Consider the following 14,048-nt stretch of genomic DNA (forward strand, 5'->3'; position numbering starts at 1 on the left):
TTTAACAAACGCCTGTTTGAGACTCCTCAGTGCACACAAAAACATAACTTGGAGAAATAAATAAATTCGGATATGTCATTTAAAACCAGCTGGAATATNGCATCGAGATTTAATACTTTATTTCCTTAACATCTTAGAGGAATGCTTATATTGTTTTATGTATGTTTTTGTATCTTTAAAGGTGGGGTATGTAATTTATTTCAGAAACACTTTTTGTTATATTCCATGGAATGCTCTAAACATACCGATAGTAATGAATATATTAAATACTTTGACAATAAATACATAAAACAATTTCATCTGCGGAAGCCGTAGTACTGTAAAAAGCACAACCAATCATTTTAGCCGGCCCGGCTAAAATAACTGGATGGCCTACCTGCCTGTCAGCCTTCCATCTGTGCACAAACTTATCTCGTGCCCTCATTGGTCATGTGCGCGTTTATGTGTGTTGGAGGATGGGCTCTGTAAGGAAGTAGCAGATTTCTTCCGGCTGTGTATTTTCAAATTCTAGCGCACTCGAGCTGGTTTCTCCAAAATTACCTACGCCACCTTTAAGTTATGTTTAAGTTATTGTAATTGTATTGTATTTTTAGTGAAACCATAAGGGACGAGATGCAACCTGTCTTCATATCCATGGCCTCAGTATATACCAGAGACACTTTTGTATTTTATTTATTTATTTTATATTCTTTCCAGCTGAGGAGGATTTTATTGTTGTATTTAATGCACTACATTGTGTGGGACTGTCCTCTGATTATATTCATTACAACAGACAACAGGCCTTTTGTCACCACAGACATTTCGACATGTCATGACACATGTGTTATTAATTACCTTAATAAAGGTTTCCCTTGTGTTTTGTTTTCTAGCTCCAGGGCCATGGTATTGTGCTGGCTCATTGGCAGAATAAAACAGAGCCATTATTATTTATGTGAATTACACCTGCATTTCCCCTACTGTGACAAGTGAAAACATCAGCTGCAACAACAAAAAAAGAGTCAAAAGCAGCAACGTAACTGGTTTTCATCCTTAACAATGTATATTTAACAGTAATTCGATAATTGTCTACAAGATTGTTGTCGTATGTGTCTTGATTCCTCACCCTCTCAGACACTGTGTTCTGTAGCAACTAAGAAAAATCAGAAACCTTGATGAGGTGTTTAAATGCATCTTTATCCAGGTTTTCTACAGAGATAAGCTGTTTAAATGGGAAAGCGTAACCTGGATAATCCAAAAAACAGAACGTAACAGCAATCCAAAAGTATGTTACAAATGAAAGTCTAGTATTTAAAATATTGCCTACTTAAAATATTGAAAGTAAAAGTACTCATCATGCAGAATGACCCGTTTCAGAACAATGTGTATATTATTACTCAATATTATTAAATATGCATGTTTGTGAAAGCGTATTCAGTTTTGGGATTTTGATTAATGAGGCATTAATTATTCATGACTTAATGTTGCACGAATAGAGCTTCTTTTTTTTTTTTTTTACTATATACAGTACACCATGGGTTTCATAAATGTAATTATTATCTTAACCTATAATAATACATTGTGATTGTTATGTGCCTGCAGTTGGTGCTTGTGTGTCTGTGTGCTTTTGTGTGTGTGTTTCTCTCCCTCCCTGATTGTCTCCAGGTGCAGCCTCTCCCCCAGGTGCTCCCAATCCCCATCAGGGCCTCCTTAAAGGAACTGAGGAAGGCTGCAGGTCTCTCTCCTTCTCCTCTGGCTGCATGTGTGCAGCATGGCTCCATCTCTGTGTGAGGCCTGTATATTTGTGAATTGTTAGGAGTTGTGTTCCTGTATCTTTGGTACCTTAGTTTACTTTAAAAGTTGACTGGTGAGCCCGTTTTCTTTTTGTCCATTAAAACCTCAATTTGTGACTTCAGAGATCCGTTTCCTCTCCTTTTTCTCTTGCCCGGTAATTTTATATTTTGTTACTTCCCTTAGCCCAGTAGGGAATGTAACAAATGGGGACTCGTCCGGGATTTGAGACAATGAGAGAGTATTTGTTTGTTGTTTGGTGGTGAGCAGTAGTATAAGTGTAGCATTGGCTGAAGTCTCTTACTGTTGAACAGCTTCCTCAGTTTAGATAGGGGAGTGTCTAGCTGGGCTGAATCAGTCCTTCCTTCAGACACTAATTTTTAATTTTGCCTTTTTTATTTTCGGGGTAATCCTGGGTGGGGATTTATTCCCTGTTGGGGGCAGGCGATTCAGGGTTTCGGCCGCTGATGTTTGCCTTTTTTAAAATCGCCTCGAGCCCGGCACGCTCCAGAAGATAGTTAGGTGAGTTTGGTAGGCAGGATCTGGGGAAGTTTGTTAAAAAAAAATAAAAAATTATAAGTAGCCGTTAAGGATGGCTTTTATTTTGGAGCAGTTTGTGTCCAGTCCTACTGTGGGTCAACTAGACTTGTGTAGGAAGGTTGATTTGCGGTTAGTTGCTGAACATTATCACATTTCTGTCTCCACTGCTCTTGTTAAAAGTGAACTCAAGGCTACTGTGCTAACTGGACTAGTTGAACAGGGGGTTTTGAGTTTGCCTACTTTGGTGGAATCTCCTGGCACGGTGGCCGGGGCTGTAGCAGCAGAGTCTTATGATGGAGGCCGCATTGGTGTTACTCCTGGTGTTAAGAGTGCTACGGAACAGGCAAGAATTTTCACCATACCTCAATTCGACTCGTTTTCGGAAGGATCCTCACCTACGGGGTCTAAATTAGATGCTAAGGTAAAAGTGCGTATGGCTCGTCTCCAGTGTGAGAGGGAGGAGCGAGATAGGGATTTTCAGCTCAGGAGGGAGCTGGAGATCAGGAAGCAGAGCTGGAGATCAGGAAGTTGGAGTTGGAGGCAAACACTGCTGTCCGGATGCGTCAATTAGAGATTCAGGCAGCTGGGGTGGGTGATTCTGCCGTTACACCTTCTGGTCCTGCTGCCACCTTTGACGTGAGTAGGCATATTTCTTTGGTCCCTGTGTTTCGTGAATCAGAGGTGGAAATCTACTTCGGTGCATTTGAGCGCATTGCTGCTGCTCTGCACTGGCCAGAAGATGTGTGGGCTACTCTTTTACAGTGCAAGCTAGTCGGAAAGGCTCAAGAGGCTTGCTCTTCTCTTTCTGTCGAGGATAGTTTGGTGTATGAGAAGGTTAAAGGTGCTATTCTCAGGGTATATGAGCTTGTGCCTGAGGCCTACAGGCAACGTTTTCGCGGCCTGGAGAAAACTCCTGGCCAAACGTATGTGGACTTCGCGAGGGAGAAGAAAGTCCTCTTTGACAGGTGGTGTAGAGCTTGTAAAGCTGATGACATTACTTCAGTGTGTGAGCTGTTGATGTTGGAGGAGTTTAAAAACTGTGTACCGGAGCGTACGGTAGTTTGTCTTAACGAGCAGAAAGTAACTACCCTGTCAGCGAGGCTGCCCACTCTGGCAGACGAGTTCGCACTGATACATAAGAGCGTTTTTTTTCAGCGGGATACTTATCGTAGAGCTCCTGACAATTACGTTCCCTGTGCCAGTGTTCCAGTGTTGGAGCCCAGGCTAAACAGAGCTTGTTTTTTTTGTCATGACCCAGGTCATGGGATAGCAGACTGTGCAGCTTGGAAGAGAAAGCAGACAGCGGATGGCAAGCACCCAGAAGGGGTGGGATTGGTTACAATCCCACCCCGGTGTTGCGAGACAGTGGTGGCTCACAGTCATTCATCCTTGCCGGTGCCCTGCCCCTGAGTGCTGAGTCTGCCTGTGATGCGAATATGGTGTTGAGAGGTATTGAAATGGGTTTTGTGCCCGCACCTCTTCACAATGTCCATGTCCAGTCTGAACTGGCTACTGGTTTCTTTCCAGTTGCTGTGCTCCCCAAATTTCCTATCGACGGTGTGGATGTCATAATGGGTAATGATATAGCCGGGGGTAAAGTGTATCCTCAGAGCAATTATCCTCACTGTAGGGTTCGTAACAGACGTGTCACACGTGCTCGTTCTGCTTCTCTCCCAGGTCCCGACACTAAGAGATTGTGTTTCTCTTGTCTTGACCCTGGTCATTTAGTGGCGGAGTGTGTGGCTTGGAAGCAGCAGGTGGCAGCTTCCAAGCATTCAATAGTAGGCTTGTGAAGTATAAGTTGAGTGTTCCTGGTAACTGTGGCCAAACACCTGTTTGGTTTTATAGTGTTTGTGTGGGTGGGTGTGTGTGTGTGTTTTTCTCTCTCTCCCTCTGATTTCCCCAGGTGCAGCCTGATTGTCCTCAGGTGCAGCCTCTCCCCAGGTGCTCCCAATCTCCAATCAGGGCCTCCATATAGGACATGAGGAGGGTTGCAGTCGCTCTCTCCTTCTCCCCTGGCTGGATGTGTGCAGCGTGGTGTCCATGTCTCCAGAATATATTTTTTTATCTAGATTTGTTTTGCAAGTTGGCTGGTGAGCCCTTTTTCTTTTTGCTAATTAAAAGACCTGCTTATGGATTCAGAGATCAGTTTCCTCTCCTTTTTCTCTCGGCCGGTTATTTTTTCGTGTTGTTACTTCCCTTTGTGCCCCCGGATCTAAAAGGGAACGTAACAGTCAGTTTTACGTCGCCCCTTCCATTAATATTTTTCATCATTGTTCCACAATGTTTATCATCATGAAATTAGTATCCATATATGTTATACTATAGCCTACTTGCACTGCTTACCGTTTTTATACTTTATGTATCTTAGCATATTCATACACACTGTTCCTACTGCTCACAGGCTGCTGTGTATATTCATACCCCTCACTGTTTATTCATCATTCAATTCATTCTATATTTTATTCTGTAGATTGTGTACATTACTTTTCACTTTACTGCTTGTTGCACTCGTCGGCCCCCTCAGAGTTTTTCCGATGATTCGCCTGTCGGAGCTCAGCCGAAGAAGAAGAAGAAGAGAGCCAAAAAACCGCCTAACGTTGTTGAAATTCCTACGTTAGTGTGGTGGAGCCTCAGCGAAACTGAGGCAAACTAAATATTCTTACGTGTGTACACAATTAGTACTAAACATTATATATTAGCAATATTAGGCAAAAAATTAGCAATTACAGTCTATACATGAATTCAATTTTAAACAATGACGAGTTCTAATCTAAGTTGAAAAACAATAACGGTATAATGTCCATGACTCTGGTTGTTTACGTCAAATAGAANATGGGCATTCACACTTTGTGGAGAGAATTCCCTCTTCTCCTGTAGATACCTGTGGTGGTGGGATTGTTTTATTATTTACTACAGAAACAGTTTTTATCCAACATGTTTAAACGAGGCATCGCTATCATGTATGATACACTCATAAAACAAATCTATCAGTGGCCGAGGTACTCTAGCTGCTGCTTATTGTAATATCAGATGTTATTGTTAAAGGAAGCATGTTTATCTTGTCTTTTGTTCATCAGTCACAGGAAACAGTGTAGAGGGAAAAGACGAGAAGGCCAAAACAGAATAAAGCAGTTTCAACAATGTTTTTGACAAGATGTTCTCGTTTTTAATACCGATGTTCTTTACAGGACTCAACACTCATTGACGTAGTGTAGTTACAGCTCGTTATATTCATACTGAACTAAAACATTTCTATTACTCATTGCGCATTTCATAAAAATGCACGAGTTGTGAATGCAAAAAGTGCATGACAAGATATGTTTACCTTCACATAAAAAGTAGCTAGGTTAATCCTTTAGTAACTAGTACAAATCAATAGGGCAGCATCCCTATGAAGGAAAAACTGGACTTTCTAGTGTAAACATTTTCATTCAATATAAAAATCTATCGAGTAGAAGGAAACGTGTGCATGGGATAAAACCAACAGAAGAGCACCCTTGGGTGCAAATAAAAAATGTTAAAATTAGTTACAGTACTCTTTTTATCTTGTTTAAATATTTTCTAGTTCCTTCAGCAGCTCCCTAAAACTTGTCACGTACCACAAGGACTTCTCCTTAACCTGCGGCCTGATGACATTACCACCAAATCCAATGAAGGCGTCCTGAGGACGAAAGAGAACACTAGTCACAATGTGTTACAAAATATCATCATTCACTAATCAAGCAGGCACTTGCACACAAATGAAACTATGGAGAGTCTTCACTTACAGCAGGAGGGCATGCCTCTAGATCTGTGGCCCCATCTCCGATCATCACCACATTCTCGAAACCATTTTGTTCCTTCAACATACTGATGACTTTCCCTTTTCCACCACCCTCAGCAGTGGGCTGGCTCTCATCAAAGCCAGCATACTCTCCTAAAAAACACATGATTTAATTTAGTAACTTAAAGTGATTCCCCTATAACAAGCTGACAGGTGCATACTGACACAGGTTGAGTCAAAAATATATTTACATTTGTAATGCCTTCCCAATTATCCCTTTAATTGTTTATAGCCTACTGTATGTTTATTTCATGGATATTTCTGTGTTTTCTGGTGTGTAATATTTGTAATCTTGGGGCCTCTTCTCTTTAATGTCTACATGCTACCACTGGCTCAGATAATGAAGAACAACAAAATAAGTTACCATAGCTATGCGGATGACACACAAATTTACGTAACCATTTGACCAGGAGACTATGCTCCAATTCAAACACTGAGTAAGTGCATTGAACAAATCAATGACTGGATGTGTCAGAACTTTCTCCAATTAAACAAAGATAAAACTGAGGTAATGGTTTTTGGAGCCAAGGCAGNTGACACTGTGTGAGATGTCTTTTTTAGCTGTTCTGTCGTCATTTCCTGCGATCTTCTCCATGCAGTCAGTCAAAATGAATGAATGAAAAGGTGTTTCGTTGACTATTTATAGGAAATACACAAACACCCACCATCCATGGACGGCGAGGCCTAAATGGCACCAAAGGATCCTGAACTTTGTAAGCAAACAGANGAATGAAAAGGTGTTTCGTTGACTATTTATAGGCAAATATAGGCGTTACGTGAAGCCCGCAAAAGCTGCACCGCATTTCGAGTCGGTTGTGATTTATAAAGGGAAACCGGCGTAAGAAGTGTCGTACGCACTTTCCTCTCCGGTACGCAATCTTTGGTGAATCGGAAAGTGGTGGAAAATTTATGGACCTATTTTTCGGATTTCTACTACGTAAGCAACCTTGTCACGTGAATCCTACGCACGGCGTTATACATGAGGCCCCTGGAGATCAGACGCAGGTGGGACATCAATTTGTACTTTGGAAAGTTGATGAATTGTAATAAAGAATATTGTGTTTTCTTTCTTTCAGCCAGGAACCATGATCGAGTGGGGTAATTACTGGTAAGGCAGCTTGAATTCAATTTGATAAACTGAACTGTAGTCACAGAGCAGTTGCACTACATGGAACCTTCCTCATTAATACAAGATATTCCACAGGGAGGCACCATTTTGAAGACGAACTGTCATGCTTTCAAGCCAATATTTAAATACAGGTGGAGTTCTCTGTACACTACGGTTCAGAATAATGATCATTTTCTCGAGCAGACCAAAAGGTCAACATTCATCAGTTCTAGCAATGCGGCTGATTGCAATTGATTTAAATGAAGACGTGAACTTTCTGAACACGCCTTAGTTTTCATTTTTTACTAGCTGATTGGACCACTATTGAGTTTTCTCTTGGTCTTTGTACTTGTCAGACTGCCTTACTTTCTAAACCTACTTCATTATATTTCAAAGCCTGTTTTGCACAGTTGTGCCAGTCCATGTCAAATCTTCTGCACCTTTTTCCAGTTAGCACATTTAAGAATAATTCTTTACTTATGTCTGTGTGATTTCACATGTTAACTTAACTTGAACCACTTTAATAACACCCAGCCTTTTCTGCTCTGAGGCTTTACTCTGCCTTTCATTCTATTACAGCACATTTAAATGACCATAAGACAAGAGATCAAGCTGGGACATGGTCATATTTTCCTAAAGCTACTATTCTTGTAATTATTTATCCAGGCTGCATTTGAATAAACCCCTATAGTCAAGAAGATGTCATTAAAGCAATTTTAATATAATTTGTGTAGTTTAAGGTTTAAATGTCTTAAGGAATGGAAACTTTAAAGTTTTGTATCCAGACCGTCATTATGATTTAAATAAGTATATGTTTGCTTTGGGGGAAAATCGATTTTAAAATATTCAACTCACACCAGAGCAGTCATTTCACATGGAATTGGCCAACGTTAACATTTAAAAAAGATGTGATGTTGCAATGGATAATCACAGCTAAGGAAAACGATTGTCATGTACTATACGTTAGCAAAAGTGGCTCAAAGATAATAATAATAATAAAAAACAGACCATAATGCATTCAAAGATGGCGTGGGATACCAAATGTCTCTTGCCGTTCTGCTGTTGTCATGCCAGATGTAGCCTTGACATTCTTTTTCTGACTGGAGTTGTTTTTGTCTGCAGGGCCAGAGCCATCGGATATCGCCAGCACAACAGTGAGGCTGTGGGGGGGTTCTTCTCACAGATCGGAAACCTATACATGGTTCATCACCTCTGGGGTACGGACGCACCCCAGCTTGAGGGGGGATTACACACCGACAGTGTCAGAGTAGACGATCAAGCTAATCCGGAAATCTTTACTTCCACAGAAAATCAAGTTTTGACAACGACTGACAAAGAAATAGTTCTATATTATTGTAAATAATTTGATTCAAAGGCAACTTTATTGTCAAATGTCTGTTTGTGTTACACAGACAGGGGGTTTGAGTTTGTTTGGAGCACAAAAATATTTTCGAACCTGGTCAACTTTCATTTATTTATTAACTCTACTGCACTCATTTATATTCTTTAACATTGTATCTTTAATGACTTAATGTAGTTTAAACTGGTTCAGTTGTAGTGAAGAACCATGTTATAAATATCACTCCATTCAGCAGTTTCTCAGCAGAGTTGTAGTCCCTTGTTTCGTTTTAAGAAAAATCTGTTCAAATTCAACAATAAAAAAATAAAAAAGGACTAGATGAATCTATAAAATACTCCTTAATCCTTAATAACTGCAACAGACTTTACAGTGACTATAAGCGCTCATCAGTGCTATAATGTGTGGTTTGTTGCAGCTTACAAGGACCTTCAGACCAGAGAAGAGACGAGGAACGGCGCCTGGCAGCAGGAGGGCTGGGACGAGGTGGTATATTACACAGGTGAGCACAAAGAAATAGGTTTCTAAACACAAAGTGGTGAGGAAATGTCATATTGTATGTCTGTAGCTTTTATTTCACATGTTTTAAGGCTGTCTTGAGTAACAACATGTTGACCTGGTAGATTATGCTGAACCTGATCAATATCACATGACCTTTAAACAGTCGATCTTTTAAAAAATGTTGTAAGGCATTGAATTAATAAATTGGAAAATATGGCCATTTGTTACCATTTCTAAATCTTTCAAACGTTTTAAAAGATGTGGAAAGTGGGATGAATTGTTGTTTTATGTTACAATATAAAGAGAACACTAACATCTATTTAAAACTGATTGATTTACCAAGTGCATTGCAAGTTGTGTTTAATCTAACTTGCTTTTATGTGGCCTTGTTTAAACGATGTGGACACTGATTTAAATCTTATCACCTTTCTCCAGTTCCTCTCATTCAACACATGGATTCCAGGATTATGATCCCGACTAAGGCTTCCCCGTTGAAGTAAAGTGAGCTGGAAGCTGAAATCCAGGGGCACCCCACCCTCCCCCTCCCCCTTTGAATGTTACATCCATCCAGAGCATCACTATCGTGGTTTCCACCTCCCGTCAGTGCTGCCGAACAACGTCCCTTCTCTTCTCCCTCCTTTGTTACTTCAAAATGTCACCAGGACCGAGGAGGCAACAATGCCCACCATTTATCAGCTGTTGAAATATTCAAAACCACTGACGGATGCACAACATCCCTTTTTTTTATTTATTTTTTTTTTAGTTCAGGTGCAGGGTGAGTACATTTGGCTGATTTAAACCTCCTGATGCTCACGATGTCCAAAGTCTGGTGCCACATTTAAATCTGGGCCGTGCAGAGAGCTCATCTCTAAGTTTAGAAACAACCAAAGTTACTTGAAAAGACGTGCAGCTGTGTTGACAGATAGAAAAAATAGTGTTGCTGAAGCTCACTGCACAATGCAGGAGCTATTTATTTATTTAATGTAAATTTGGAGCGGTTATATTGGCGTGCTGGGGAGTGGCACTTTGACATTGCAGAGTGAAGTGAAAACGTCTTCATCTTTCAAGAAAACTGTATTTCTGTTGCATATCATGATAAAACTAAAGTATAAAATTGTGTAACATGTACGTTAATTGAGGTCCTATTATTCAAAAAAAAAAAATGGTAAACTACTCCTTTCTGTTGCCTCTTTGTATGTTCCTAGGTTGTCTGTTATGGTAATGTTTCATGGTGCTGTGTTTGTAGCTACTGCTTTTTTCACGTGAAGACAGCATGCCAGGTTTCAGAAACAGTTTTTATCCAACATGTTTAATACACTCATAAAACAAATCTATCAGTGGCCGAGGTACTCTAGCTGCTGCTTATTGTAATATCAGATGTTTGTTTTATGAGTGTATTAAACATGTTGGATAAAAACTGTTTCTGAAACNTGTAATTTTCAGTCATCTTCACAAGATGACACAAACATACAGATACAATACCCTAAACAAGTATCAAATATAAAAATGCAATATCTTCTTTAAAATGACCTTTACCAGGTGTTCGGTTAATTTAACAGTAATTTAATCTACTCTGTGGGTGGAAAGCAAAAAAAGTGTTGGACAGCGACATGTTGCAGTACAACTTTTGTGAATCATAAAGGCATGCATCCTCATGAGTAAACTACACTTAATCTCCAAATGATTTAAACGTTTTTAAAAGGATGTGTGCTGTAGATATCTTATTCACCAGGAGTCTGCTGCGGATACTTGGCTGACACCCAGGCTCTGAGTCAATGAGGCGTTATAAATCAGGCCTGAATCGGTTACTATGGGGTCGACCCCCGTATCAATACAAGTTCTTTATGCACAACTATTGTATACAAGCAGATTTTTGTCAATGAAACAATGTAAATTAATATGTATAACAAATAAAGGGGATCAGGCAAAAACATACTGGTAAAGCACATTAACTACAGTAGGCCTACTTAGTTGATACATTATTGGGCTAGTTTATTTAAGCCTTTCCTTTAAGTGCCATTTCTTGACTACATTTCAGAGAGGAAATTGTGGGTAACTTTTTACTCCACCACATTTATCTCACAGCATTCAATATATAACAAATAACAACGCGTTTTAACAATTAACAAGTAAAGGGCCTAATAGGCTAATAGCCTACATGTGTCTCCAAAGGACAAACCATGGAAGGCCTACTAATTTACTACACATATTTCCCTTTTTCTTCAGTCATGTTTTGAATCCAGGACTTTAACTTGTAAAAAAGTGTTTCTATACTGGTATTAGTACTTAATAGATGTATCTTCCACCCATTAGATGTCATGTCACTACACACAGTGAAATGCACACTCTTCACTGTGTTTATCAAATGAGTCGTCAGTTGACCGTTGCTGTCGTCATGTAACCGTGCCAACCAAAGTGGGCGGTCCTTCTCCGGCTTCCCTCTGATTGGTGGAGTTCGCAGCGTCCTTCCTCGTCTGTTCCTCATCGCTGAGCCCATTGAAGGATTGGCTAATGCTGAAGCTGCTGTTAGTGCCTTACCAACGCTGCTCCCAACAGTAAGTACGACACTACTTTTCAAAAGTGTTTTAAACATATATTTTTCAATCATACATTAGTGCTGCAGCTTGAGTAGTGTACGGTCACCGCTAAGTGCTTGTGTGTTCACGGACCGGTAACGTTTCTGAATCATGGATGTATGTATATCTGTTGTGCGTTACTTAAATGCGTGAGGACTTTTTATGCAAGTCGCAAGTTATTTTTACGCACAAGCCAATTGCTTGTTTGAAGAATGTATGTATGTAGGTAGGTTTTGTATCGCTCGGTTCTTTGTAGTGTGCCTGGCTCGGGTGATGCAATCTGTGCAAAGGATGTCCATAACAGCCTGTGGTATAGTTTGTTTAGGCAGGCAGACAGACTGCCCAGCCGTAACTCATTGTTGATGGAACACGTGTTTTATTTGAGATCCTTCGATGCAGAAACGTTTGCACATAGGTATTTCAATCAATGGATGGGTTTGCTGCTTCACTGGATAGAAAACATCCAATGCATAAAGGGCTTAGTTTAACAATACCAGTCATGCAGCTGCAGGGGAAATCTCCGACCTTGTGTTGAACCAACTAACTCAGCCCAGGCCCCTGCTAATGACATTAGTTTCCCCCTCAGATGACTTCCTAAAATAGCCTGACACAACTATGCCATCAGAGTACTGATACTCCTGCTGTGTTTTTTAAAATATGTCTCACATATTGTATTTATTTTTCAGCACAATGGCAACACTTTCAGATATGAAGGAAGTCTTCCGGAGAGCAGATGCTGTCTGTTTCGACGTGGACAGCACAGTCATCAAAGAAGAAGGCATAGATGAACTTGCCAAATTTTGCGGTGTGGGGGATGCAGTCACTGAAATGTATGTGTATAAATGCTGTCAACATCACTTTAATGTGCACTGAAAAGTGCCCCAAAATTGAGATTATAACTGTATTTATTTAAATAATTATGCAAATATATTGCTTCTTTCACATTTTAGGACCCGCAAAGCTATGGGCGGCTCAATGTCATTCAAAACAGCCCTGATTGAGCGTCTATCCATCATCCGATGTTCAAGAGAACAAGTGAACAAACTGTTAACAGACCATCCACCCCAGCTGACTCCAGGTATAAGGTGAGTGTGTGAAGTTTTAATGTACATTAAATATAAATGTTCCTAATCTATGGTAAACAACTCTCTCTTAATAAGGTCTCAGTACTTTTTAACTATGTATATAGGGGGTTGAAACAAGCATACCTTAAAGGGCTTTACACGTGAAAAAGTTGACCTTCTTACACAGAAATGTGATCTTGGGTCATGATGGGCTGTCTGTATGTATTTAACGACCATGGTGGCTGACATGGCCGACAGTTAAGTGGGAGTTTATGCAAACTAATGCCATGTGTTAACATTTCAACTCTTTTCTGCTCCTTTGTGCACATGCATTTGTGCTTGCTTTACCTACTTAACAACTCGTTGATGTGTCTGAGTGGTTAATTTCCGAAACTGTCTGGCCACTGTTGATGTAAATTAGGTTTTACTACTGCCTATTGTTCTAAAGTGTACAAAAACAAGGGATGCACAACATGTATATCAAGGCAAATTGTTTTAGTTGACTGGCTCAGATAGAGGAAGACAACAAGAGTACATCTTTTATGTACTGTATTAAAACATGCAAACATTTAGAGAGAGACGGAACAATTTGTATTTGTTGTATCAGCACATAATAATAATGTATGTTAGATTTGTTTAGGTCAACGCTATGGAAATTACAGGTTAGGAACTTAAAAAGGAAATCTTGTTTCATTTCAAGCCTTTATTTACCCAGGTGTATCCCTTGAGATCATTGATCTCTTTTTCAAGGGATACCTGCTACTGTTTATCTTTAAAAAAACCTATGAACACTCCATCCTTCTAATTTGTGTTTTGACAAATGTCCATACATCTTCCCCCAGTGAGCTTGTAGACCGCCTGCACCAGCGTGGCATCAAGGTGTACCTCATCTCAGGGGGCTTCCGCTGCATCGTTGAACACGTGGCCACTCAGCTAAACATTCCTCTTCATCATGTTTACGCCAACCGGCTCAAGTTCTACTTCAATGGTAAGAGCTGACTTTTCTTGTTTTTCATAAGGGCGGAGCATTGTTTTTGTATCAGTCTTGAAGAGGACCTGTTTGAAATAACGATTACCACTCTATCCAAAAGGTATCGGCCTTGATAAGTGGTTGCCATTTCAAATTTGACTCAACCTGTGTCAGTATGCACCTGTCAGCTTGTTATAGGGGAATCACTTTAAGTTACTAAATTAAATCATGTGTTTTTTTAGGAGAGTATGCTGGCTTTGATGAGAGCCAGCCCACTGCTGAGGGTGGTGGAAAAGGGAAAGTCATCAGTATGTTGAAGGAACAAAATGGTTTCGAGAA

At 40.1% G+C, this 14,048-nt stretch overlaps 3 protein-coding genes across 3 annotated transcripts in view; 2 read left to right on the forward strand and 1 right to left on the reverse strand.

The window, feature by feature from the left end:
• The window catches only part of LOC104966759 (protein NipSnap homolog 2-like), a 19,177-nt gene extending 8,905 nt beyond the window's left edge, over nucleotides 1-10,272 (forward strand). Inside the window, exons 7-10 of the mRNA XM_010796041.1 lie at nucleotides 7,210-7,241; nucleotides 8,364-8,458; nucleotides 9,017-9,100; nucleotides 9,535-10,272. Coding sequence (XP_010794343.1) covers nucleotides 7,210-7,241; nucleotides 8,364-8,458; nucleotides 9,017-9,100; nucleotides 9,535-9,599 — 276 coding nt within the window. The 3' untranslated portion in view covers nucleotides 9,600-10,272. The remainder of the gene's footprint in view (nucleotides 1-7,209; nucleotides 7,242-8,363; nucleotides 8,459-9,016; nucleotides 9,101-9,534) is intronic.
• On the reverse strand, nucleotides 5,329-6,254 carry LOC104966758 (phosphoserine phosphatase-like). Its single transcript, XM_010796040.1, has 2 exons — nucleotides 6,078-6,254; nucleotides 5,329-5,971 (listed from the first exon to the last, which is right to left on the reverse strand). The coding sequence occupies exons 1-2, from the start codon at nucleotides 6,237-6,239 to the stop codon at nucleotides 5,861-5,863; spliced, it is 273 nt and encodes a 90-aa protein (XP_010794342.1). The 5' UTR covers nucleotides 6,240-6,254; the 3' UTR covers nucleotides 5,329-5,860.
• A 1,290-nt stretch (nucleotides 10,273-11,562) lies between the features above and the next one.
• LOC104967206 (phosphoserine phosphatase-like) lies at nucleotides 11,563-14,046 on the forward strand (the record flags this gene model as incomplete). The annotated part of the gene is made up of 5 exons (XM_010796623.1): nucleotides 11,563-11,654; nucleotides 12,362-12,505; nucleotides 12,626-12,760; nucleotides 13,582-13,727; nucleotides 13,952-14,046. Coding segments are annotated over exons 1-5 (564 nt in total), but the record flags the coding sequence as incomplete, so codon positions are not given.
• Nucleotides 14,047-14,048: the final 2 nt, after the last annotated feature.

This window comes from Notothenia coriiceps, unplaced genomic scaffold, assembly GCF_000735185.1.
Source record: "Notothenia coriiceps isolate Sejong01 unplaced genomic scaffold, NC01 NC01_scaffold00037250, whole genome shotgun sequence".
In the NCBI taxonomy this organism is placed as follows: Eukaryota; Metazoa; Chordata; class Actinopteri; order Perciformes; family Nototheniidae; genus Notothenia; species Notothenia coriiceps.

Excerpts from the sequence above, each read along its gene's own strand:
- LOC104966758 (XM_010796040.1), bottom strand. The coding sequence starts at position 6,239 with ATGTGTTTTTTAGGAGAGTATGCTGGCTTTGATGAGAGCCAGCCCACT. Across the intron at positions 5,972-6,077 it reads TAGAGGCATGCCCTCCTGCT|GACGCCTTCATTGGATTTGG; the intron begins GTAAGTGAAGAC and ends TTTCGTCCTCAG.